General features: G+C 38.2%; 3 protein-coding genes across 7 annotated transcripts; 1 reads left to right on the top strand and 2 right to left on the bottom strand.

Annotated features, from left to right (window-relative positions):
* Window positions 1-982: 982 nt before the first annotated feature.
* Window positions 983-16,812, bottom strand: pir (pirin). 4 transcript variants are annotated; one of them, XM_026320276.1, is made up of 11 exons: window positions 15,652-15,739; window positions 14,772-14,819; window positions 14,566-14,666; window positions 14,365-14,457; window positions 11,273-11,353; window positions 10,385-10,591; window positions 4,904-4,988; window positions 3,715-3,759; window positions 1,963-2,045; window positions 1,667-1,733; window positions 983-1,540 (listed from the first exon to the last, which is right to left on the bottom strand). In XM_026320276.1, exons 3-11 carry the CDS (start codon window positions 14,656-14,658, stop codon window positions 1,422-1,424), a joined length of 873 nt encoding a protein of 290 aa, XP_026176061.1. In that variant the 5' UTR covers window positions 14,659-14,666; window positions 14,772-14,819; window positions 15,652-15,739; the 3' UTR covers window positions 983-1,421. The 4 variants fall into 4 exon arrangements, with proteins under 4 accessions (XP_026176061.1, XP_026176062.1, XP_026176059.1 ...); XM_026320277.1 differs by lacking the exons at window positions 14,772-14,819; window positions 15,652-15,739 and adding an exon at window positions 16,741-16,812 and having other exon boundaries at window positions 14,566-14,662; XM_026320274.1 differs by lacking the exon at window positions 14,772-14,819 and having other exon boundaries at window positions 14,566-14,662; window positions 15,652-15,774.
* A 417-nt stretch (window positions 16,813-17,229) lies between these two features.
* LOC113138116 (uncharacterized) lies at window positions 17,230-20,753 on the bottom strand. Its single transcript, XM_026320272.2, has 7 exons — window positions 20,619-20,753; window positions 19,768-19,975; window positions 19,301-19,494; window positions 18,979-19,194; window positions 18,128-18,536; window positions 17,749-17,870; window positions 17,230-17,642 (listed from the first exon to the last, which is right to left on the bottom strand). Exons 2-7 carry the CDS (start codon window positions 19,973-19,975, stop codon window positions 17,352-17,354), a joined length of 1,440 nt encoding a protein of 479 aa, XP_026176057.1. The 5' UTR covers window positions 20,619-20,753; the 3' UTR covers window positions 17,230-17,351.
* A 1,715-nt stretch (window positions 20,754-22,468) lies between these two features.
* LOC113138041 (uncharacterized) lies at window positions 22,469-26,744 on the top strand. 2 transcript variants are annotated; one of them, XM_026320166.1, is made up of 7 exons: window positions 22,469-22,578; window positions 22,675-22,790; window positions 23,044-23,140; window positions 23,269-23,647; window positions 24,998-25,123; window positions 25,254-25,393; window positions 26,271-26,744. In XM_026320166.1, exons 1-7 carry the CDS (start codon window positions 22,567-22,569, stop codon window positions 26,289-26,291), a joined length of 891 nt encoding a protein of 296 aa, XP_026175951.1. In that variant the 5' UTR covers window positions 22,469-22,566; the 3' UTR covers window positions 26,292-26,744. The 2 variants fall into 2 exon arrangements, with proteins under 2 accessions (XP_026175951.1, XP_026175950.1); XM_026320165.1 differs by having other exon boundaries at window positions 26,195-26,744.
* The last annotated feature ends 94 nt before the right edge of the window (window positions 26,745-26,838 follow it).

Genomic DNA, 26,838 nt, shown 5'->3' with positions numbered 1-26,838 from the left:
ATGTGCAGCATAAGCTCTGGATCTTCCAGCTGCACAGTACAGTGTGAGTGTGTGTCACAGCAACCCAGACACCCACAAGGCAAATGGAGAAAGCTAAAGAAGCTTTAAAGCATGCACCTCTTACTGAGGAAGCTTTGATGCAGAAACTGAGGTGAGCAGATAGCGATCTTAATAACGAGGCCTTTAGAAATTTGAAAATCGCCTTAAAGCTTCCCCTTTAAGACTTCTTATAAGCACACTCTGTTTTGTCCAAACGGATTGAAGACCTGAGAGATACCAGGCTTCTAGCTAGATGATTTGCATTCAAACTCACTTTGTCTTTCTTTATATTTCCTCCCCCTGAAAAAGCTGCTTACTTCTCACTTCCCTTAACTGCTCATTTCAACAGCTAGCATATCTAAATGTTAAACCTTCTCCTTCTCTCAGTCCTCAGTTGTCCAGATCCTTTTATTATTTGTAAATACAAAAGGCCCTAAAGTGCAAGACTTCCCACACAGTCCCTTCCTATCTCAGCAAATTCAGAAAAAGCTATGAAAAGCTAATATGTCTGTCTTGGTGTCTACCCTTATGTCACTCCCACTGTTACTGGTTCTGCTGCTTCAAAGCGTGCCTTTTATTTCCCTGAGTGTTCCAGTCTTTGTTTTTTAAGGTCTGCCCAATGATCAAGTCCCCTGCCTGTTAAATCCCTGTCAGTAACTTTTCCTCTGGACTTGCCAAACCACACACAGCCAAAGAGCAAGAACATGTTTTAAATGTGAGCCAGACCTCTATAACGTGTGAGGGCAAATAAGATGCTAGCATTATTACTGTCCCACTGAAAACCCACCCACTTGTCCATCCGGCTCATTTGGATGTAACATAAACAATAGATTAAATACGAGAACAGAATTCATGGTTTGTATGCAAAGGAGGAACATCTTTTCTGTGACAAAATCATGCCTGTACTGAAAATACAAACATTTTGAAAGTTTTTTATGTGGTCTGTTAAAGTTTTTGGTTAACTAATGACTTGTAAGATGTAGAATTTTCTTTTATGAAACAGTTTTTTAATATTTGTCTTTATCAAATTTTGTAGCACATTGTTGTGTGCTATCAAACATCAAGACATTTGTAAAACAGTCACTTAATGTATAGTATGTTAAATGATCTTCATAACAATAATGCTTGCAAACAACTTGTACATAGTTTCATAACAGCTTTGCTACAGTGCCACTTTAAACAACAGAAGGAAAATTAAAAACAGTTACCAAGCAGTCAAAACACATTCCCCCAACATCTATACATCATGCTGCTGAAGGGTTAAGTCCTAAATAGCCTGTATGAACCTACATTTACCATGACAAAAGAAATATTTTGTAAAATATCTTTCTACAGCTCCAAACAAGTAAGGCAACCTTTCACCAGGTTTTAATGTATAGCGCTCAGAAAGAATCTCTGATCTTGGATCTCCAGTTTATGGCTCTTTCAAAGCCATTTCTGCCAGTCTGGTAGTCCTTGATAGCCTGTCTGATCTCTTCCTCTGTGGTCATTACAAATGGACCTAAAGAGGAGACACGATATGGCAAAGAATTACTTTGCAAATACTGACCAAGTTCTGTTTGTGACCTTTTAGGCACACCAAGCATTTCTCCTTGTCAAAATGGAGGGAATAACACTAACATCGTACCTTGTTGTACCACTGGCTCTCCGATTGGTTCTCCAGCAATCAGCACAAAATGAGATACTTCAGAGCCCTTAGAAGGAAATAAGATGCATCTCTGTCTCTGTGTGAAGTGGACTGATGAAACATTTTTATTTGTAATTTCAAAATTACTGTTCCCTAACCTTATAACTGGGACCCCTCAGTAAAACTGTGAACTCACATAATGATTAAAACAATAAAAAAAACAAAAAAACATTTATGTTACATAGAACTGTATTTTTTATGACTTTTGTCAAAATCCTTTCCCCCAGTTCTCTCACCTTGTTTTCAACCTTGACACAGTCTCCATCCCCTAACACCACAGTGTGATGGGGCTCCACCTTCTTTTGCTCCTCACCTGGACCTTAAAAACAAGAAAAGTTATAACAAAAAGTTTCCTTATAAACTCCACTAGAACTCCTCATTTTTTATTGTACGTCTGATGCTGAGTGTCGTGTGAGACTATGGAGTTTTTAGCTTCACATGAAATCTTAATCATCGTTTCATTTCCCAAGCTCCCATTATTTTTTAGAAACACACATCAAAAACACATACCACTGTGTCTCATACTGTGTCTCTTACTCTGTCTCATTAAAACAAACACAGAGCTGGGAGAGGACACTGTCCTTTCATTATATTCAGTTCTGGCAAAATGGGACTATTAAGACATGTCAGGAAAATAAAACACATGGTAAAAATTTTATTTGAGCTTGTGGTCTTTATGCTGATATATTTTTGAAAACTTATGAATATATAACTTCTGGGTGTAGGACTTTCTCACTGGGAGAAATAATGAAAAACACTCATAAGCTTAAAGGTGCGATGTATAAAATTTAGGTGCAGTTTCGAGGAGATTTAGGGCATCTGGTGATGAGATTGCAGAATGCAACTTTCTGAACACCACTCAATCACCACCCCCGTGTTTCCAGGTGCAAGGGAGGGTACAGTGGCTGTGGCCTTTAAAACAAAACACAGTTCCCTGTCTAGAGCAATTCATCTGACATGTGCATTAGTAGTAATAATTCACAAAATTTCAGACAACACAGATGTTTATAGAATAACTGTTATGGTCTTAGGTTTCTGTTTCCTGTTGGTCTTTCCTTTGGGTCCTACGCCCTTCATCACCGCACCCCACACCACATGACAATAACAAAACCAGTGTGAGCTAAATAGAAACATAAGCACATGCATGTTTTCCACAGTTTTACCTGATTTCTTTGCACACTGCAGCACTTGCTGACACTAAATGCTGAGAAAGCCAGACACTTCCACTTGTGGTCAACACATTCATCAAAGCCAGCTGGTTTGGCTAGACTGCCTGTATGGCTGGAAACTTAAAATTCAAATAACTTCTTTAATCTGCCATTTTCATCTTCTCGTGTCATCAACACATCTGTCTGCAATTACAACCAGTTTGAAAAATCCTGCTATGTAATGATGGACAGCAATCAAATCATAATTACATTTTGTGAAGAATAAGAGGGGGATTCTCACTGAAAACAACGGGTTTCAACAAACCAACAAAGACAGAAAAAATGAGTTTACTGACTGAAAAGATCTGCTCTCATGCGAAAGGAAATTCCCTATCCACATGATGTGGTCCAATAAGCAGGAAATGCAGTATTTCACAGTATGTCAAACAATACTACTGATACGACAGGGTATAGCTATAACTTGTGGAAAAGGTGAAATGACTAAAGACTAAAGACATAACAGTACAGAGGCAGTATTAGCCCATCAAGCTTTAAAGTGGAGCACATGGACCTTTTGGTTGAATGAAGTAGGGAAACACATCCATATTGTCAATATAGGCCTGCATATGGTCACAGGAGGAGCAGCGAGGGAGGAAAAAGAGCATATATTTAACTACAAGATGTTAGGATCACCCTGGTTATCTTTTATCATCTAATCTGAAGTGTTAAATAATATGAGACAGGTCACATACTGTTTTTTCATATAGGATATCTCTTGTTTAAATAAAAAGGGTGTACAGTGGACCATTCTTATAGAAGAACATTAACCAGACAACTCACCAACATGAACAGATCCTGACAGCGTGTAGATGAATGCAGTCCAGCCTGTCAAATAGACAAATTGTCCATAAGCACATGTCAGATTGAAACAAAGCTATTTTCAAACAGGTCTTGCCTGTTAAAACTGCAATAACTGAGTTTTTAGTTACTTGGGTGCAGCAGGAACAAGTTGTGAACACATTAACATATTGTCACCTTGTAACTAGTAAGTAGCTGCAGTTTCAGGTGCTATTTCTCTGTAGGTTCATGACAGTGAGTAACCTCCTAATGAAAGGCAGTAATAAAGATAATACAGAGTTACATTATCGGAAACAATGAAGGGTCCAGCGTTTTTGGAGCTTGACCTTTGGTAGCTACTAAAATTCAGAATGTTGCTGCCTCTGCTGCTTCAATTTTCACTGTTCTTTATTCAATCTGTCCTTTTTGAGTTCCCCCATTTTATGGAAGTAAAATGTTAAATAATTCAGATACACTTCTATGGATGGATTATGAGACAGGTGAGAAAGACAAAAGGCTCCCCAAATGACTACATACACCGTGACATGGCTACATTGCTTGTAGCATGAGAGAGGGGTTACGAAGTACAATTTACAGCAATGTCTGTCTTACAGGTCCTCTATGGAGTTTTGACCAGTACCTTTACGGAGCAATGTTTTGTCTCTGTGCTTGGACTCACATGTATATTTTACTCATACTATGTTATTGATATACAGGCAATACACTCAGCAATGCATTAGGGTAGTAAGTAGATCACAAATAATCAAACGTAAGTTTTAAAGAAAAATCTGCTTTGTGTTTCATGAAATGAAAGCTGAAATGCATTCAACACATTCGTTAGGCTTTGAGGACGGACAAAATACCACAGTGCACCTTAAAGCTTGTTCACATTCGCTTTAGCCACCAGCTACAGGCCAAACCATATAAAATAAGTTGTATTCAAGGTGTTGAATTGAGCAGTGGTGTGTGTTTCATTAATGATGACTAGGCAAACAGTGGGACAGCAGTTTGTCTCATAGTAAGCGCACCTCAAAATGCATGTATATTTTCAGTATCAGGTAGTATAAAAAAGTGAGGAGGGCTAAAACACAACCATGAGATGCTTTTTTTTAAAACCAATATTAGAGACAGGCACTTTTGGTATTAACTAACCAACTACACTATACTCTATTTAGAAATGCTGTTGTCCTACCTGAGGGGACTGGCTGCACATGCAGGGCCCCTGACTGTAGTTTGAAATCCAGGTATATTGTTGGTGTCCTCGTAAAGACCTTTGACTATGGGAGAAGAAAGAAACTATTAATATTCTAACACACACACGTACATGCACACAAACAAGCTTTTAACTATGTTACGCCAGTAACGGTCATGGCCAGCTGTTCACAACTTAGGACTATTTTATATTATATATTTTATATTTCCACAATATTAACAATAACACACACACACCCCATACACACGCATGCACGCACACGCACACACACACACACACACACACACACACACACACACACACACACACACACACACACACACACACACAAACAAGCCCCCAAAATAAAAAATTACTTCATTACTTTTCTACATACAAGTTAATTACTTTATTACTTTATTAATTACTCTATTGATTACTATTAACTAATATGATTTAAATAATATACAATTTAATAACTTTAAATTAGAATAACTGCTGTAACAATTGAATTTCCCCTTGGGGATTAATAAAGTACTTCTTCTTCTTCTTCTTCTATTTGCACTGTTGTTCCCAGCAAATACACTGTGAGCAATAAGTTAAAGCTACATTGCTTTGTTTCTATGCATATAATCTTGTTATCTGACTTGACAACGTAGTTTAAATCCTCACAAAAGAACATGCCTACAAACACTATACATGGCTGAACCATTTCCCCAATTGTTATAATTATGTTTTGCAGAATTTTGCAGCATCAGCTCCATGAGTTTTGCAGTCAATGCAAATGACCTTAAAGAAACTCTCATCACTGAGGCTTTACAAAGAGGAAATATGAGTGGGAAAGTGAAGAAAGTGAAAACAATGTGTTTTCTTAGAGTTCTTTGTTCCTATTTTGTGCAGAATTATAACTGACAACTATTATGAAAATACAGCATTATGATCACAGATGTATTTAATAAAATGTGGAAAAATGCAACCAGATGTTATTACTGACTGAAAAAAAAATCTCTACTACTTTACTAATTAAGCAACAACAAAATCAATAAGTAACATTACTTAGATTATCCAACCCAGCTCTCTTCAAGGTGCATTTTTACACCTACACCTTTAGAAAAACATCAGGACAAATTTGGCTCATTCAACAGCGTGGACGAATTTGAAAGCATTAAAGACTAATTTTCACTGAGAGTTAATAGATCATATTATAAATTTAATTTTGCTTTTGAAAGTGGACCAGAACCTCAGATTCTGAATAGTGCACAGTCTTTGGCAATCCTCGCTGAAACACCTCTGTGCTTTAATACATTTTAAAAACAAACCTGAACAAAGCAACAGTGAAATCTATGTTACTCTGTAAAAAAACCTTTCCACTGTTAACAAACCTAATGATACAAGGGGTGTGGAATTACTTTTCATTTCCCATTACTCACAACATTATATAGTATTTCTAAGTACTTCATGTGTTAATTTGAATTCATTATTACGCAGTGAATCACTTACTGCTTATCTAGTGAAATAACTAACTGTTTATGTGCAAACTACAGATGAGCTCTTAGACAGAAGTCAACTGTGCACTGAATGATGCTTTGTACACTACCAACATGTGACTGCATGCTCTCTTTGGAGTCTGAGGGAGAAGAGCACTCCACAAGAACCTGGTTACCTGACTGGTTAGAATGGATCATCAGCTCTAGTTTCACAGACCTAAAGTTGTATACTGCACTATTTTAGAAGTTTTGTGTTTCCACCCTAAAGCAAACATATTAAGTATGCTTTAGAGTAACAAAAATATAAGCAGATGAAGCCTGGACCCCTGGTGAGCATTCTTACCTTGTGTTAGGTGTTTTAAGCTTTTGATAGAGACAAATGCACTTCACATGTTCTGGTTAATTCTATCAGATAAAGTATATATATATAGTTTTATATGTATAGTTTTCATACTTCATACATCATTTCATTTCGCTGAATTGAGCTGAAAATGAGAAGTCAACTTAATGCATACATCTACCAACATTTTTGTCAGACTCAATCGGAATTTAGCAGTTTCAACTGGGAGAAAAAAATACAACTACAAACAAAACATATATGTATATAAATAAATATATATATATATATATATATATATATATATATATTTTTTTTTTTTTTATTGACATGGGAGGAAACTGGAGTACCCAGAGTAAACCCTTATATATTATATAGCACAGACAATATAAAAACTTCTTACAACAAAGATCAAGGCCAGGAATCCAACCCCAGCCATTGCTGTAAGGCCAGGATGTTAACCACTGAGCCACCATGTGGCCCTTGATGTTTTTCATAGTGGCCTTTTTGACTTGTCAAATGTGGGAGATGGTAAAAATGTTATCACGACTGTCGTTGATGCAGAACTTGAAGGACTTGCGTAGACTCTTTTTCATTGCTGAGAAGAACCTGACAATTGGGTTCTTCCTTGGGAGTGCAGTGAGGAAGGCATTGAGATGGATCCTCAGATACTTTATAACAGCATCATCAAAAGATGTGTCATTTGATGTCACTGCAGCATTTATCAGGTTTTCTGTACTCCCAAACTTCACGTATAGGTCTTCAACTACAGCCATGTTGATATGTCTTATGCTGTGCTTGGCTTTTTTGAAAACAATCTCTTGGAGGTTGATCTCTGTCTGCAACCTGTGTGACAGGCGCTTGATGAGGACATCGAGGATTTCTTTATTTAGGGATTTGTTGATTTTATGAGAGATTTTTAAGTTGAGCCTCAGGAGAAGAGCAGTGATAAGGTTCTGGATCATTGTCTCTCTATCTGTTGTTTTGTGTAATGACTCCTGCTCAATCCAGAGTAGCATCTGATTTAAAAACATTTCCACTGCGTCCTCTGTCATGACATATAGAACTTCATAAGACAGGTGTGGCTTAGTGGTGGTTACCCTACTCCTGTACTGAGAGATGACGGAGTCAGAAAGACATCTCTGTGATGACATTAAGGGCAGTTGATATGTCTGGCCAGACATCAGGTAATTGAATATTTTACCAGTCAGTTCCTTTGAAAACTTCTTGATTTCGTCACTGATATTTTCCAGTGTTGTCCTGGAAGGGTCTGCAGGTGTCTCTGACTGGTGTAGCTTATTGATCAAATTGTCAACATTGGGTTTGATGTCCTCAAAATAAACTGGAGCAGACTCCTTTTCTGTCACAGTGACTGTTAGCCTACAGTTCGGACTGGAAGTTGCAGGTCTGGAAGATTCGGGGACAGCTCCTGGTATTAAAACTTCAGCAGCATCATGAGACTTATCTTTTTTCAAGAGCCTATTCTGAGAAGCCTCTGAATCCGCTTTGAGGCTCACCACAAACTTTGCATCTTGAGTCTTCAGGGCATTCTTCAAATCTGAAATCATTTTTTCATATAGATTTTGGACAAACTGCGAGGAGCAGCATTTGTTGTTGGTGTCCCCTGAAGTTGCAGCCCGTGAGGTAAAAACATTTCTTACTTTGTTAATTAGTCTCTTATCAAATCTGTGTTTCAGTGAAGCGCTTTTCTTATTTTCTTGAGTAACATTTTTAGACTCAGGCAGTGGCAGGTAATCAGTTACAACTTTGTCTATTTCGGATGGTTCCTCATCGAGAGGAAGGACAACATTTTCATTGCCCTCTGTTATGTCTGGTGTCTTTCTAGACTGCTTGGTGTGAAAACTGTTCACATCTTTAGTGTCTGGGGGGACAGGGGTCATTCCACCGAATGAGATTGTGTCAGTTGTCACAGAGCAAGACAGAAGGAACATGTGCAGGCAACATAGCGATTGACGCAGACATTTGGTAGTATGCGCGATCATTTGACGAAGGGTCTTAATGCTTACAGAGCCACTGACATAAATAGCAGGATCTGCAGGCCAAACATGGTTACTGGTGGTCAGAGATACAACAGAGATTACTTTCTCTGTAACTTCATTCTCCAACAGTGCTGTTAGCTTTTCAGCACTCTCACATTTTTCCTGTGGAATGTGAAGAGCAGCAGCAAAGCTGGAAGAAATGGAGTCTCCCAGGTGTACTTTGAAACTCCCCGGCATTGTACTTCCTTCAGCCTGAACAGTACTGTTGTGTATGTGCTCTATTAACAGTGGTTTGACAATGTTCAGGGCATCTGTACGAAGTGCCTGTAGAATTTCAGTGCACATACCACCCAGTGTTGCTGCTATGTCGGGATCTGCAGTCCCTTCAGCAATCATGTTCCACTGTGCTGGAGAGATTCTATCAAAATATTTGGTAACAATGGGCTTGACAGCCTCTGGTTTGATATAGATAGTGTTCTCCATTGTGGGTACGGACTGGTACACTGTAGTAGATATTACTTCTTTCGCAAGGTCGTTTTGCTTCAGTTTGCTTGAAACGTACTGCAAGTGTTCACTAGTGTTCAGATTGTCACTGTGGATTACGTCTGCTCCAGTTGAGAATGAAAGGAAAATGGTGAATTTGCACAAAGTACATTACCTTAGTGACACAGAACTGATGATGTCATATGGGATTCCCAAGATCAAAACAATGATGTCATATAGAATGTTACACACACACACATGCTCGCGCGCGCGCCCACACACACCCTCACACACACACACACACACACACACACGCACACACACACACACACACACACGTTTCTATTCCTCATGGGGACATTACTTTTGCCCTAACCTTAACCATAGCCATTAAGCTGCCTAGCCCTAACCCTCAGTGTAATCTTAACCTAACTCTAACCTTTACCTTAACCTCACCCTAACTTTAAACCAAGTCATGTCTTTAAAATTCAGTGACTTACATGGTGAGCGCCTGGATTTTTTTCCCCAGAGGAAGCCTAGCCCCATTCACGTTATTGTGAAAACAGGTTTCAGTTCCCACAATGTACTAAAAACATGGTGTGTACACATGCACACACGCGCGCACACACACACAAACACACGAACACAGACTTTAAACCATAATTTGCATCATAATTTGTATCATTTACCTTCACTCTCAGCCTCACATTAGGCCTACGTTCATCTTCTGTCCTCTTTTCCTTAACAAAATCTCCACCTCAACTTCCACCAATATTCAAAAGTGTAAAAAAAAATGCACATACACACACAGACACACACTACAATACCAACAACAAATGATCTCTTGCAGGCCAGGACAATCTGCTTCTCATTTGTTGTTTCCTTTTCTTTGGACAGACAATCCTTACACTCACACTGGTCAAACAGTGTGATTACCAGACATTCTCTCGCACACACGAATTCACATGCACATTTATGTCATTGTTTGTCTGTTTTTCCTGTTTGCCTCTAGCCTTCAGTGGTGATTACTCAGGAAACAAGTAATCACCAACAGCTACCAATAAACATCTTGTCCAGTTTCAAAGTGCTCTTCTACCTGTGACTTGATATAATGTTGCTGCAGTGATTTCACAGCCGTGTAAGCAAATTATACAAACACTTTTTTTGTACACACCTTTGCTCCTAATGCTTCTCCAGATATCACAGCAACTGTAACTCCTCCCTGACTAGGTTTGGGGATCTCTGAGCCTTTAAGCTCCTGATACGCTGGTTCTACCATCTTCTCTCGGCTTGGCAGGTTCACCCACAGCTGTAAGCCCACCACTGGCTCCTCTGACATGGGCATCTCAGCATGGACCACCCCCCGTCCTGCAGTCATCCACTGTTGGACAAAGAAACATACTGTATTTCAAGTACGCCATATACTGTATATGCTATATATACACTAACATCACTGGTAATTACATCGCTGATAACACTGTATTTGTATTAGATAACCAGATGTGGGAAGGGTTTTTAGTCGTTCATTGCATTACAACTGACAGGTTGTAGATAGGTATCAGATAAATTGATACTGTCATACCTAAAAGAACAGTAAACTATTTGTTTTGCATTTGTATAGTGGCAGAGTTAAAGGAATAGTTTGACATTGTAGGAAATAAGTTGAGTTGGTATCTTACAGAGAATAAGATTGATAACACTCATATGTCTGCACAGTAAATATAAATCTACATCCTGCAGCAATTAGCTTGGCTCTGCAGACTGGAAACAACCATGGTGGTTCTGTCAACATATAATAAATCTACATCTTCTACCAGCACCACTAAAACCCACTTATTTTTGTGTCCAATCAGTTTTATTTGTGCAAAATCAGAGAGTAAAGCTAACTTCTCACGGTTTAACTTTTTATTAACGTTTTATTTGCTGGACTATTAATGACCTGGCACAGACCTGACAGAGTGAGACAGAGATGGACAGAGAGTGGTATCAAGCTTAGCATAAATAAGTGTCATTCCCTTAAAAATATAAAAACAATCGACACTATGAACAAAGAATGCAGTACTTGCAGATCTCCAGGTTTCAGGAGTCCTGAATGACCACAGAAGTCTTCATGGGCTGTGACCCCCTCTAAGACATATGTTACCTGTGTGAGGAAAAGAAACACATATATGTAGTACACCTGTCTCAAGATGACTTAGTAATTAGTTATATATATTAGTTAAATCAGGTTGCAGATTTCATTAACTCAGCCCATGAGCTTACAATTGAGTGTTATTTTGACACTAAAAGCACATGTGTGCCTGTTTCACTGCTCCAATGGTCCGACTGGCCAGGAAGAGAAATGCGGGGTCGTGAGTTCAAAGGTGAACATCTGTGTAAGGGAGGAAAGCTTTGGCCCCTGCAGTGAGCTTCTTGTGATCTGCCTCCGCAGCTGTGTGATTTCAAGCGCTATGTGAGTGCGAAGAAACACACCTGCTGAAAGGCATGCTGGGAGTGTAGCCTGGTCCATTACACCCACACTGGGAGATTTAAGTTGGATTTGCCAAATCAAATATACCTTGGAGAATTGTCTGGCAGTCTAAGGACAATATCAGGGATTTTTTCCAGGCCATGCTGTTTTATTACCTCTATTCCTCAGTGTGGTAGTAGTATTACTCATACCTCAATAAAGGTAAATATGAGAATAACTTTGGAAAACCTGACATTTGGTCAAAGCAAAAGGCATCCCATATCTACAGATGCAATAAAAGGAAAAACTAAAGTTTATTAAAGTTTTTATTTATAACATTTATACAGATTCTGTGTAAAGACAGACTTTCCAGTGTAACTCAACTATAATTGGCCCTTTCTAAAACCATTCATTGACTTGTCCCCATCAGGGGACAACCTGTAAAAACAACAATGACATGTTATCTCCTTATGAAAGTGTCATGGCTCATGAGTTAGAAAACAGCTGTACATTAACACACTGAGCAAACATAGGACAACATAATCATTTATTTAGAGAATTTAAGTCCAACACTTAGTTCTGCCCTTTTAGTTGCTAAATGCTTTATGATGTTGACCAACCAGTTGACCAACTTTCTCCGTCAGTTCTTTGGTGTTGGGGGTAGGAAAGAGGTTGTTTATCACAGCTGCCTGCTGCTTCTGCCATTATTATAAATTATCTGTACTGTAGTTATATTGGTACAGGGTCCTTCTCCAACTAATAGTAGGCTAATAAGGTCATTGTCATGCCACAGACCATTGTTGCCATGCTTACATTAATAAACACAAAGTGTTTACACACAAAAAAAAAAACAATTTGGTTGGGTTTAGGAAAAGATCATGGGTTGGGTTGAACTAACTGCTCCCTTAGCACGTATAAAGTTTGCATGTTGTCTGTCTCTATGTGTCAGCCTTGCAATAGACTGGCGATCTGTCCAAGGTGTACCCTGCTTGACTCAGCCTCCAGCCGAAATGCAACCAGAATGAATCTGATACTTTTATATGAAGAAAATGTTATTTCAGTTATCAAAGTTGTCATAAATTACTCTCTGATTGTTAAATGGTAGATTACTGTTTTAACATTATTCTAAAGACAGACATGAAAGAAAGACAGCAGACAAGAAAAAATACAGGAAAGGGCAGATGAGAAAGACAGAAGGGAAGTTGCAGTTTCTGAACTGTCTTTCAAGAGCAGATTTTAAACTTGGAATTAAACAACAAGGCCATGTCTGTTTTATTTAAATATTCCTGCCCTAGATTAGTGAAAGGAGTGGCAATGGAAGCAGTACAAGGATTGGAAAGCTGACCAACATGTCAGAAAGGAGTTTAAGTTTAAGAGGAGAAAATCAGCATAATACATTATATAAAGTCTTTTAAATATGTGTATGAGCACTAATACGAACATATTTTTAGTCATGTATGTGTATTTGATCAGTCAGTTTCCAATGCACTGACACAGACTATATCTTAGGACAATTAGTAATACTGTAAATGTCAAAGAACGCCATCTTTGATGGAGACAGAATACATTAATGTTAAATAGTTTATGGGCATCTTGGATATCTCAGGTTATCTGTAAAATTATTTTAATCTCAGGTTTTCTGTAAGATTATTTTAATCTATAAACCAAAAAAAGAGTGGTACCATAGCTTACTTTGTGGACACTGTCCTGTTGTTGCCCTCTGGTGATGAAATTAAGAATTTCACCTCTTACCTTTTCACCTGTAATGCCTGTTAGTCCTGGGCTTCTTTTATTATGTTTGTTTTTAATTCTTTGGTGAAGGAAGTGGTCCTAGATCAGCCCTGTGGCATTGCTTTGATAAATAGGTTAGTGTGTTGTTTTTTTCAGACAAGCACTTTGCATTGGTGTGTGAGTGCGTGAAAGAACAGCAGAAAATGTGACATTGTCAAAAGGCCATTATTTTATAAGTGGAATCCATTTACAATTAATACAGTATACTTACATTGTTATGCAAAGTCTGTGCTACTATAATTAGATTCTTCCTTAAGACTGGCAATATCCTGAGATGAGGTTTGGAAACATTATCCTGAAAGTATAGAAATCTTGCTGCTATGTGTTAAATTTGAATGAGCCACAGTTTTACCCATTAACAGGTAAAAAAAAAAAAATAACGCACACACGCACGCACACACACACACACACACAAACACACACACACACACACACACACACACACACACACAAAAGAAAAAAAGAGAATACAATTGAATTTCTCTTGGGGATTAATAAAGTATTCTTCTTTTTCTAAAACAATTCAGACAATGATTTAGAAAACATCCCAGCTGATACAGGGCGAGAGCTAATGCAGCCTGGACAGATCACTGGTCTATCACAGCCTGGCACACAGATAGAAACAATTCACAATCATACCTATGGGCAGTTCAGAGTCACCAATCAACATAATCAACATGTCTTTGGACTGTGGGAGGAAGCCATAGTACCTGCAGAAAGCCCACATAGACACAGGGAGAACATGCAAGCAGAAAGGCCCCAGTGGCAATGGGCTCTAACACAGAACTTTGTTGCTGTGAGGTGATTGTGTAAACCAAACACCGTGCCGTCTGATTAAATGTTTTCTGGCTTATTTGAACATTTGCTGCCACACATAGTTTGGGCAGCCTAAACCTGTAGCTAGATGCTCTTACCGTCTCAAAGCCTCTGTGAGGATGGTCTGGAAAACCTGCAGGCTTGCTGACTCTAAACTCATCCAACATCAGGAAAGGATCTAGGTACCTCAGCTGGGAATAAAATATACAGTGTTAAATAAATTGCAGTGGCTATTAGTGTGTTAAGATTTTAGTAAAAGGCATGACAGCTGAATTACATTAATATGTTGAATGACTTACCTCCTTTCGTCCAATGCTTCTGCGGACGCGAGCACCTACTCCCTCTGCCTGTTCCATACTCAAAACTGTCTTCGTCACTTTTCTCACCTCCATTTTGCTGGAAAACGTTAATGAATTCACTACAAAACATAAATGCACCATTTAATGTCCATTAACTCACCATAAAAAGCATTTATGGATGCAATAAAATGGTTTGGTCTGAGGCAACAGCTCTTCAAATGTCTTTAAACCATGTTAAAACAGCCTGTAAAACACTGTAGGAGATGTAATGTCATATGTTTGTATGGCTCTTCTCTTTATGATTTCCTAAAGTTGTTCTACAAACATCAAAACTGACATCTAAGGTACATTAGTGGTCTAAAGGCATTTTTTAAATTCTAATTTACTGCAATTATGACAGAAAAAGAACCCAAACTGAAATGAGGGGGAGAAACCTTCATAGGCTGTTTCAAAATAAAGTGCTAAATACACATGATCTGACGAAATAAATGGCAATGGCACGCAATCACAGGGGTTTCCCAGTAAAATACGTGGGTCGTGAGTGCTCAGATGAGACAAGCCAAGTTGTGACACAGTCTGTCAGCTGAGCGGATCAGCTGAGCAGATCAGCTGGTCATCTGCTGACATCAGTGTTGCGGCTGACGGGGTTTTTTTTTATCACTCACAGCTTTTGCTATAATCATGTCACTTTCTTTAGATGCATTCAGGCTGTTAATGCTCATGATCCATCATCCCTTCCCTCTCAAACGGACCCTCGGCAGAATTATAAGCAGTGTTGAGTCGCCTGCTGCTTCCTCGTGGTGTTGTAGTTAGTTGCGCCTAATTTCTAACAATAAACTGTATGTTTTCATTACGCATCACTGAAAAACATTGCGCGTTTACTTCACCTGGTAGAGTATTATAAGACAGATTGGTTAGGGTGAAGATCGGGTTCATACTGAGGTAAAAGGACGGACATATAGACTTCGCACAATATACAGCTGAGTCTTGGTATCTAACGCTGATATAGTATTCCTGTCAACGCAAATGAAAAATATTTAAGAAAGTTGGTCGCAGATGAACTCTTGAATTTCAACCCCTACCTACCTGAAGCGGTGACACTGTTTTGATTATGTTTTACTGTTTGTTGATTTTCAGTGATCAGTGTTAGACTCTATTCCTCCTCAGGCAGGATTACATTGCGGAAGTCAGACAGGGGGCGTGGCTAAATACATTCAAGGGACAGTCACGCAGGTGGATTTACCTGAGCAGTGGTACAAATGTGTTCCAAAACCCCAGAGTAAACTTATTTTGAAATCAATCTATGACCCAAATGTGACCAACAGATTTATTCCATCCACCAAAGTTGGAGCTGTCAGTCCCAGTCCATTCTACAGGCAGAATCACAGGTTTGTCTCAGACATGTTCAAATTATACAATATCAACCAAAACCCCTGCCCTTCGACCTTTGGTTCAAATAATGAAACAACTCTATATTATTATCATGGATAAGGTGACATCCAAAATGTTTAAAATAGACTGACTGGCATACAAGTTCTCATCGCAATTCTGCAAACTGTAAAGTGAGTATAGGTAAAATAATGCATGTTGTATGTCTTTTTGATTGAATGAAAAAAAGTACAAATCTGAAAATAATATGACATGCTTGGAGATTTGCTAATTGTCTGCAGTTCTATAAGGGGTCTCATTATATAAACTGTGAAACTGTGAATAACTCCCTGATGTAAGAAAATCTCTAAGGTCAGCAAAGGAAGGGGTCAGACATTGAGCTTTGCAGATGTGTGGCAGGTTTACAAAATGCAGGAATGTGCTGATGTCTGGACATACAGACATAGATAGACATAGAGTATCTTAAGAAACATTTTAATGTTGTTGCTTTTTGAACCACTAGTCAATGACACGAAAGAGAATTTCAGACTTTGGTTATAGCCAAAACAAGCCTTGCATCTGCTGAATATATTCTTCAGTTTTAGATTTCTCCCCGCTCAGTTCAGATGTCTCTCCACTGTCCATTTGCTGGCGGCGTATGATGTCCTTTGTGATTCGCATGCTGGCAGCCTGTCCCCCAGCTAGGTTTACTGCATGAGGTCCAACCTTTGTGTGTCCAGTGGGAAATAAAGTGTTGTTGAGACTTATTCTTGCTCAGCAAAACACCATAGGGAGGATCTACTGTACCTGAAGAGCAGTGTACTGTCCCATCAGGTAAAGTGGGCACCCTTCTGCCCACTGTAGGCTTTCTGATATGCAAGGCCAACCGTCTATCACCTTCATGGGAAATAAGCCAGACACATTTCATTAGTATTATATCAATATATAACATGAACAATGTGACATTTGAAAAATGAATACATTGCTCTTATCTTATGATCCTTCATATAATTTTAGAACAAACCAAAGCTTTTCTTTTGTTCCCTTATCAGTTTTATATACATATATAAATACTACACATAGAGTGTAGAAAAACATGTTTAATTAACCTGAAGTGGGAATTCCTTCATCACCCCAGAAAGTAACGGATCCTGTTTGACATCAAGTTTGCAGCCGGTGGCGAGCCAGATCATGTCTCCAGTCCAGTGGTCCCCAGTAATGAGAGATAGACTCCAGGCCTGTTTCCTGTAGCACCAGCTGGCCTCACTCACCTGGACCATTGCCTGAGATTCAGGTTACCTCATATGACATTACCCCTCTCATCTCACCTCACCTCATTTCATTTCAACATCTCACTTAATCTCAGATCATCTCATATTAACATCATTACATCTCATCTCACCTCACCTCACCTCATTTCATTTAATCATATCTTCAACCTTATATCTTTGGGATGCATGTACCTTTACCTGGCAATATGTCTTCACATCCACCTGTCCATTCAGTATGAATGGCTGTAGGTGGAGGTAGGCCTCTGGGGTGACGGCCCCTCCTTTTCTTGCCTGGCGAATCATAGCCAGTCGTTTGTGGAGACTCCGTTCATTATAGAACTGTCGTAGGTAGGCTTGGCCATCCATCTTGATGCCATGCTCCACGTGGGAGTATCGACCCACAAGGCTCTCCACATCGCCCACGTCAAACTGCTTTAACTGCAGAAGAGATAATGACAGCTAATATGTGTGGTGGATGGAGACATATATACTTACAGTAATTCTTTAAGGTTGGTCTACATGCAGTTTCACACTGTCACTAGACCTGGAGGTGCTTCCTTATGACCCATGTCACATGTTTGGCACCTTGCTGCAGGGCAATTGAGACGACATGAGCGCTGGTCAGACCTCCACCAATTACCATTATTCTCTGACCTGCCTTACACACTACACATGATTCACACATAGATATGAAATACTTGTGAAGAACTACTGGAATTAGCCACTGAAATCTGCAGAAGCATTTAATCACTCAAATCAAAGTATTAGTCAGTATTCAGTATTCTCATTCTGGCAAATGTGCAAATTAAGGTATTATGGCATATAATGTTTTTGCATTGGAATACCACATATCATTGCAACTCTTGTACAAGTGGTAAAACATTGTTTATATCTTTCTATTATTATGACGAAATCCATCTTACCTTGAATGGAAGATATCTCTTTCTGTGTCTGACTATTAGTTTCTCTAAGCTGTTGCTTAGAATTTGGCAGATAGTGCATAAGGTGCACTGTGTGCTGCAAACGCTCTTCTGGGTAGCTTTCTCCAATGCTTTTCACCCATGAAGGGATGTTTGCCATCTTGGCACGGGTTGGACCTGTTGCCACAACAACCTGGTGGGCTTTTAGGATGATGCCTTCTTGAAGTTGGACTTGAAAATATTTCACTCTCTTCTTTGCACTAACCCCCTTCCTTTCAGTTGCACTCATGGCCTCAATCTCAGTTCCTTGTGCCTTTATCCACTTATTCTGGTCGTCACACTCTTCAATAACAGGGGTGATGTGCTCCACTGTTCCTTTTACCAGCACTTTATCCAAGTCATATCGCGCCACCTGTGTGTTCAGATTCATCAACTCAAACCACTCAGGAAACAGCAATGGTTTGTTTTGGTTTTGTTTCTCATGCTGCTTAAAGATAAAGTTGGCATTATTCCACATTTTTCTTCTACTTGTTGATTCCTGCCTTGGTCTTTGTGTCCTGTTCTACCTCTATCTCTGCCTCCACTCATATAAATTCCAGTAACTGCTATTCTCTATCTGTGCCCTTGGGCTTTCCCACAATTCCCAGTTATCTGCCCCTCCCCTTCTACTCAGACACCCGTGCCCAGCATTTAAAGCTGAGCTCCTAGTCAAATTGTAATGTCTGAGTGTTTTGTTCTTCGTGCTGAAGATTCTCACTCAAGCAAACACAATAGTTATTCATTACATGTAAATTAGTATTATTTATATAATATTCCAGATTATGCATGCAAATTTTGTATACTTTATACCCAACCTGATCTTTAAAGAAGTCCACACTTAGTCTGGTTCCTGGCAGGCTGAAAGATAAACTCTTCTTAAGTGTTGAGGTAATGTTTAGACGCTTCCTCTCCTTCTTGCCGAGCCGCATGTCATTGAAAAATGCATTTTCATCCAGAATGTAAACTTGGTCTGGAAGACTGTGGAGCTCTGCTGAACGATTATACTTTAAAACAAACTCCTGCAGTGCTTTCTGTAAAAAAAAAAAAAAAACAAAACATACAGATATGCTTAGTTAGAGTACGTTTATTCTTTAAATGCATCTTCCTTGTTTTTACTGAAGTTGTTTGTGTTCGTACCTTATTTAGAGGGTCTGTGTGCACCAGTGTGTGCGAGCGTAGATGAGGGATGTTCAGAGCTGTGAACTGGCTCTCCCACAGAGTGGCCCATTCTCCATAGGAATCTACCACTCTGAGACTCAGCGGGGGGCAAACAACCTTCTCTGATAGAGCAGACTTTGCTAGTTGTTCCTCCAGTGTCAGGCCTGCTGAGACTAATCACAAACTAAATATGAACTCCTTCATATTATTATGCTAAATCAAAATTCTAACCCTAATAAGCTACATTTAATTGATACAAAAATTATTATTAAATTATCTGACATTTATTGTATCAATTAACTGAAACTAACTAAAATAAAAACATTTTTGCATTTTTACTTTGACTAATTGGTCATCAAAACAATTGCTAATGTATCTACTGTTGACCAATTCAAAACTATAAAACTGCATCTCATAATGATTTAGAAACTAATTCAGTACTGTACCAGTTGTTGCCCTTCTCTTCTTCTTGCCACTGCAATGTTTGTTGTTGGATGCCTCTGGATTTGGCTGAGGCCTCGGGGGGTCCAAGCAGGAGGGGGAGAGGGATGAATCACAGTTTGCTATACAGTCAGGATTAGGGTTGGATAGCAAACTAGCCAGGGTCAAGGCATGAGGACCACCCCCTATTATTAATACGTCAAGTATCACCATCTGAAAAACACAATAACAACAAACACACACAGAGGTAATACAGGACAGTATATAGAATATTGATGCAATTAAAAACAAAGCAGTACTTTGCAACCAGTAGCAGATCTTTAAACTTTTAAACTTTAACATGTCATTCTTAATGAATGGTGGCTTATTTTATTCGGTCAGTTGAGAGTCAAACAGTGGTTCAAATTGAGATATACAAGTGTTCAGTACAGTATTTATTTAAAATTCATTCTAAGTTGAAAACAAATTAAAACACATTTTGAGCAATGAACATCTGTTTTTCAATTTTCTCCAGATCGTCATTTATTCTGGATTTACCTTCATAAGTGTCTATAAAAACATACACACTGGGCAAACCTACAGTCTTGTTTAATTCTACATTAATTTTTTCTGTAACTCTGAAAATGCAGTTCATGAAAGCTCAGAACAATAGATTTCACTTTCAAATAACACACTTTGGCCAAGCATTATCTAGAAGGTATTATATTAAAATGGTTTACTAAAAAATCCCACAGCTGTATTTGAATGAGTGGCATGCAGAAGTCAGCATTAGAAAAACCTTTCTCAGCACTCAGACACATGTCATGCAGGGTTTCATTTATAGTATTTATCCTGTATGTTCAATAGAACACAGTACCTTGCTCAGTGTGGACTGTCGATGTATGCCAGTTTCTGAGATGGTGGAAACGTGGTCTTAACTCTGGCAGGGTGCAGTATATGGTGGGAGACCAGAAGTTTTGTCACAGTGCTGTTGTGTGTAACTCAATCCACTGCCACATGTACAGATTTAGCCTGACTTTTCTGGCTTGACAGACAAAGCTGAAAATAGCTTTAGAGTGTGTTTGTTTGCATGTGAGCTTGTATGAATTTAGTAACACAGCTCATCTCGTTATCAAAACAGTAAATGTGTTGTACTAACAGATATATTGCAGTTATCTGTGCACAGGCTACTGTTACATGAATATATTTTATTTTCTGTTTTATCCTGGTAGAAGTGTCCCTGAGATTAAATTATCTTTTTGGGGAGACAGCTGCCAAAGAAAACAGGATAGAAACTTGGGAAATATGTTTATTATGTCCTAGATTTCTTGCCATACATTAGATGACAAGCATTATTTTCATATCAGATCATTAAATATGTGATGTGGTTACAGCCAGCAGATGATTAACTGGAGTCTTCCCTGGTTGCCTGACAAACTCACTGTCACAATAAAACTCCAGGAAGTTACTTGCCTCAGCCAATATTTAGACCAATTCATAACCCCTGAAAGAGAAAATGAAGAAAGTAAATTTGGTATAACTAGGCTACAGGTATTTATTATCAACTTCAAAATTAAAAATGAACAAGATACAGCTAATTTTCCATTTTGATTGCCTTTGTCATTACAGTGTTCCTAAAGAAACAGTTCAACATTTTGGGAAATGTTTGCTTTGTTGATATGTTTAGATAAGAGGATTAATATCACTCTTGTGTGTAATGTAAATATAAGTCTAGCACCAAAATCTGGAAGTGCCTGCTCTAAACATAGTGTGGCACTAATCTTACCTAAAATCATTGTATAGATTTTACACTTCAATGATTCTTGATATTCATTAATTAACTGACATTCATTCATTCATTTGTGAGCCTTTTTGATAAGCTAAGCAGCATAATTACAAGTACTGTAACTGAAAACTGTTTTTGACCACTAGTATTGTTTTACAAATGTGTTTGCTTGCATCATACACACATGTAGGCTGTATGATTGACCTCCTGTCTTTCACACTGTTCAGTTCATCTCCAGCAGCGTGAAGAGGCTGTCATGCAGTCATGCAAATAATACACAATTTTAAATATTGTGAAAATCAGCTTGTTTTTTTGAGGAAGGAAATTTCCTCAATATGGCCTCAAGCATATACAGCAGATCATTGTAATCTAATAAATGCAAAATAAAAGCCCAACATATATTTATTTATCTAAATAAAATACCATTAGTCATTTCACCATGAAACAATGTGAAAATGTAACACCGCTGCAGAATGTGAAAAACTGTCCATTGCTATTGTACAGCCACACATAATATAAATTTATATTTTTTACTTTCCACTCTCACTGTGGAAGTAATAGCCCTCCGATAGTTCCCTCATCGAGAGTGACATATTGTAAAAAAGACAGTTGTCATTTCCTCTTTTCTCTGTTCAGGATTTTGTGCCTTTCTAAAAAAAATAAGGAAGTGAAGATCCAATAAAAGAAGAAAAGGGTGCTTTATATGAGATGTTTGCTCTTATGGTAACTTTCACTAATTGGTGATTGTTCACATCTCATCCTCTTGTTCTTCCATGTTTGTCACAAGTTCTGTTTTCTAACAAAATCTTACACCGTGTCTGTTTTTAATTTAAGATTTACTAATCTTTGTTAACTTCCTCTTCTGACATCAGTTCCCCATCCACAATTGTGTCAGGGCCCTTCACTCCTAGTTCCCATTTTTTTTATTTGTGCAAAGCAGAAGCACAGTTGCACTGAAGGCTTTAAAACACACTGCCAGTGGGGCAGGCATCAATCTCTTTTGTTAGCAGCAGCAGCAGCAAGGGACACTAACAGCACCATGGATCTTAAGGTGGGTGCAATCTAAATGCCTATAAGACTGTCCATAACATGTGAGATGTTCCTTGTTAGTGTAGATAAAATCTGCTTATTTATTTCAAAATGTCAGAATACTCAGGTTATGGGAGGAGTGCTGATCGTCCACCAGGTCCATGACGGAAAGCACCACTATGAAGTGGAAAATGTGGTAAAGGACAAAACCAATAGTGGAAAAATGTTTGTCAGGTACAAGCAAGACATCAGCACACTGTTACCAGACTTTTTGTTTTCTCACTGACCAGTACAGAATAACAATAAAATTTTCAGTGCTCACAGAAAATGTATAAAGTCTCCCAGTAAACCCATTTATTGCATCATACTCTTATTTATAGTGCTATTCAAGCCCAGACTACAATGTTTTCTTGTGTACATGAAATATAATAAAATAAATCAATATAAATAAATCAATAAAGAATATGTGTTTTCCGTTTTGTCTCAGGAGAGGAGACAAGCTGATGCAGATAAATGGCATGGACCTGCAGAGTATCACGCCTGAAGAGTTGGCACAAATGTTAGCTGAGGGTAATCCAATGCTGGTGAGTTCATGGGCTTTCATGGTTTGCAGCTTGAACATCATAAATTAAGAATTACTATTTACCCCTTTGTTCAGTTTCGGTCTTGCAAGCTGTCACATTGATGGACCATCTCTTTCTGGCCACTCTAGACGGTGCACAAGGTAGACAGGATGGAGGAATGCAAGGAGCAGTCCTCCCCGTCTGAGGCCACTTTACATCCCTTCTCCAAGGAATCCATAACACTCAATTTCAGTATGGAGATGATGAGGGAGGAAGACTTGGAGGAGAATGAAGACAAGCAGGAGGCAGAAGGAAGGGAGGATGGGGTTAGTGACGAGGATGTTTGCCAAGCTGAAGATGAAGAAAATGGGGAGGACAATGGTCTGCTCATTGTTGCCATGAATAAAACCAGCATATCTGTGGTGAAAGGGAGGGGCTGTGACTCTTCATCCTGTCAGGGATGTCATGGGTCAGGATGCACCTTTAATAACATTGTAATGGTGACAGAATCCAGCACGGTGACGCTTGGTAAGTGGGTCTTCATCTCCTGTCATTCTTCTCTACTGTTTTCTATATTTACAAGCAATAATAGTAGGCTAGGTATGTAGTTAACTTTTTTGGGTTCACTTTTTTCACTTATTATATATTATAATATATTTAGAAAAAATGAAACACATCTAATTTTACCAGGGATAGGACAGTATGCCTAAATCCTGGGCTTATTTGCATCATAATCCCTTTTGCTTACTAAGTGTTATCAAGGAGATGGGTATTCGATGTCTGGCAGTAAGAAATATTAAAGAAGATATTAAAAAGAAATAGAAAAATGAACATTTTTCATACAGGAGACAAAGTAAGACCAGCGATGGAAGAAATATTTACATTTTTCAAAATCCTACTTTAGTAAAATATTATCAACTCAATGTACTTAAAGTATCAAAAGCAAAAGTACTTTTTTCTGTGGAAAAGGGGCTCCCATTGTGATGACTAAAATTACTTGACTGTTACAGTAATACTGAGGTATTAGTGTATTTCACTGTTGTAGCAGCTATGGTCAGACTTCCAGTAGATTTAACTACTTTATTTTTACAGCTTGAGAGTCCAGTGGTTCCTAGCCTATAGGGTCCAGGCCTTGAGATTCTACCACTGTCAAATAAATCATTATATAAAAGGCAACAGCTAAGAAACAAGTATAAGTATGCATTAATTAGAAGGAGGATCACAAAGAAATATAATGTTTAGTATTTTCTTTAAAGGCAAAAGGGTTGAACTTATAAAGCATTTAACTTGAAAGGAATCCACACCTGTTGTTATATTTCTCAGGTGCTATCATTAAGGACTTTCTCTACTTTTCTCTTTGTAAAACAAAGTGCACTAAAACAATGTAAAGGTTAGTCTCACTGAGCTCAAGAACCACATGGGCAAAAGAAAAAAAAACATAGTTAGGTATAAAAGCATAGCATTGTTATTCAGTGGCAGCCACAATGCTCCAAACAAATAAATAAACAAATGGAAAAAACCCCCTATGGGATTAGCTGCAAAGCATAGTAAAAATAGTTATGCGCACATCTCCTTGGTGCAAAGCTATTCACAAAAAAGTAAAATGCAGTTATTTTTTTTGTTTAATTCTAGTTGAGCCTTATAAATCATTAATGTACAGTGCAACTTTCATCTTGATAAAACCCTTTCACACAAATCTAAAATAGTGAGTGTAAAATCAGTCACTTTAAGTCAAAGGTGGAGAAATGCAAAAGCATTATAGTCACAGGCAGGAAGATGGCAGTGAAGTAATACCATTGATTGTTTGTGTTTTAATAAAAGGGAACTAAATTAAGAACTACATGCCCTCTGCTTGATTGTGCCCTGTGTCACTTTCAGTGCCAAGAGGAAGTACCTGCTTCAGACAGGAAAAACTACTGAATGCTTCAATTGAACATGTGGCCTCCCACCATTACCTCAGAGCTATTTGTCCACAGAAGACCCTCTATGCCTCACCTAATCCAGGTTTTTCATTGAGAGCAGCACACAGCACCAATTCCGAAAAAAAACAAATAAATAATTTTCTCTGCCACTGAATGTGGTTTGTAAAATTCATTATTTAAACTTTTTTTTTCTTCAATATTTTTGTGTTCAGAGAAGATCACAATCTATCACTACAAGTCAAACAGCATGGACACCTTTTTCAGAGGAATGCCAGTGGTCCTAAACTTTAGTGAGTCCAACTGCTTCCTCAGGTGCTGCAAAGAAGGAGAGCGGGTGCTCCTAAGAGTGGAGGTAATAACTATTACAAAAAAACAAAAATACCAGAAACAATAGTACAGTACATACAGTACTATATCTTGCTTCTGCATTTCAGTCTATTTCCAGTCAAAGCTGGTTTTACTGAAGAGGGAGGAAGTGGGAGTGGATCCCTGATACTGTAAACATGATGCTGTTGTACTGGGCGACATGTTTCTCCATTACTGTGGATTACTTTAGTGACACATCAATTTAATCCAAACCACTGTATTTCCCTAATTAAGTTCTTTTTTGTGTCTAAACCTGGTACACGCCACATAATTATTTTTTACTGTGACAACAAAGGCTGTAGGCATGTAACAACAGCTAATAAGCCAAGACGGTGGAGTCGGGCCCACTAACCCACATCTATACTGAAGTTTATAAAGAATGTACACAAATAATGAATTATGAAGCACTTTACAGCAGTATAAGGAACATGGAAGTAAAAAAGACACTCAAATACCAACCTGAATGCACATACAGTAGGCTATACTGCGAATACACACATGTAGGCCAGTTTACTCACATTGATCATAATAAGATGATTCATTCATTCTGAACACAAAATACAGCTGAGACTGGGGGTATGTCTTTAGTTTCACAGGTATTTGATCATGAAATGTTTTACTTGACATTGACAAGCCAGTATACCATCTGAGGAAGAGTGTATGTCTAAGCAAAGTTAAATAAAAAAACAGGTATACATTATAAATTAATAAAATGAATTTAAATTTAATTGTGAGTTAAATTCTGATACTTGAAATGAACTTAATCCACATTTTCTTGTCACTGTAGACATGTGAAATGCACAGGCTGAAGCAGATCTCCAGCAATGATCAGAGGTCCTTCTCCTTTGTCTTCTACATGAAAGGTGACAGATCAAGACAGATGAAATTTGAATCAGCACTGCACCACGGCTGGTTCATCCAAGTAGTCCAGCAAGACTCAGAGGTTAAAATGGAAACCATGGACGAAAAGAAGGAAGAGTACTCATTCCTCTTCATCATTCAGAAGTGATGGAGAGTCATTTTAATTCAGGTGTATTTACAGTTCTCTGTCAAGTCACTTTAACATTTAAAATTCTGTTGTGAATTTTATTTGGGACTTGAAAGATCATTTTAAACAAAATAAAAATATTCTGCTATTGCAGACATGGGTAGATATGTATCATACAGCTAAGTCTAATTCAAAAAATGTTTGATTGTGCAGACCAGACTTTGATTGATGACACCACTTTTTGAAAACCAGCTTTATGTTCAAAGTGAACACAAAGTTTTTTTAATGCACCTATTCACTAATAGCCATGTCATGGCATACATTTTCAATAAACTTAGCACTGGCAATCCAGTATGTGGTATTTGAAACTATCTACTAGGTTATTTAACCCTAACATTTAGTTGTACATTTTAAAACAACAAATAGTGTTACAAAAATGTCTG

This window comes from Mastacembelus armatus, chromosome 3 (genome assembly GCF_900324485.2).
Source record: "Mastacembelus armatus chromosome 3, fMasArm1.2, whole genome shotgun sequence".
In the NCBI taxonomy this organism is placed as follows: domain Eukaryota; kingdom Metazoa; phylum Chordata; class Actinopteri; order Synbranchiformes; family Mastacembelidae; genus Mastacembelus; species Mastacembelus armatus.
The sequence above is the reverse complement of the archived record's forward strand: the minus strand, read 5'-3'. Positions and strand labels throughout refer to the sequence as shown.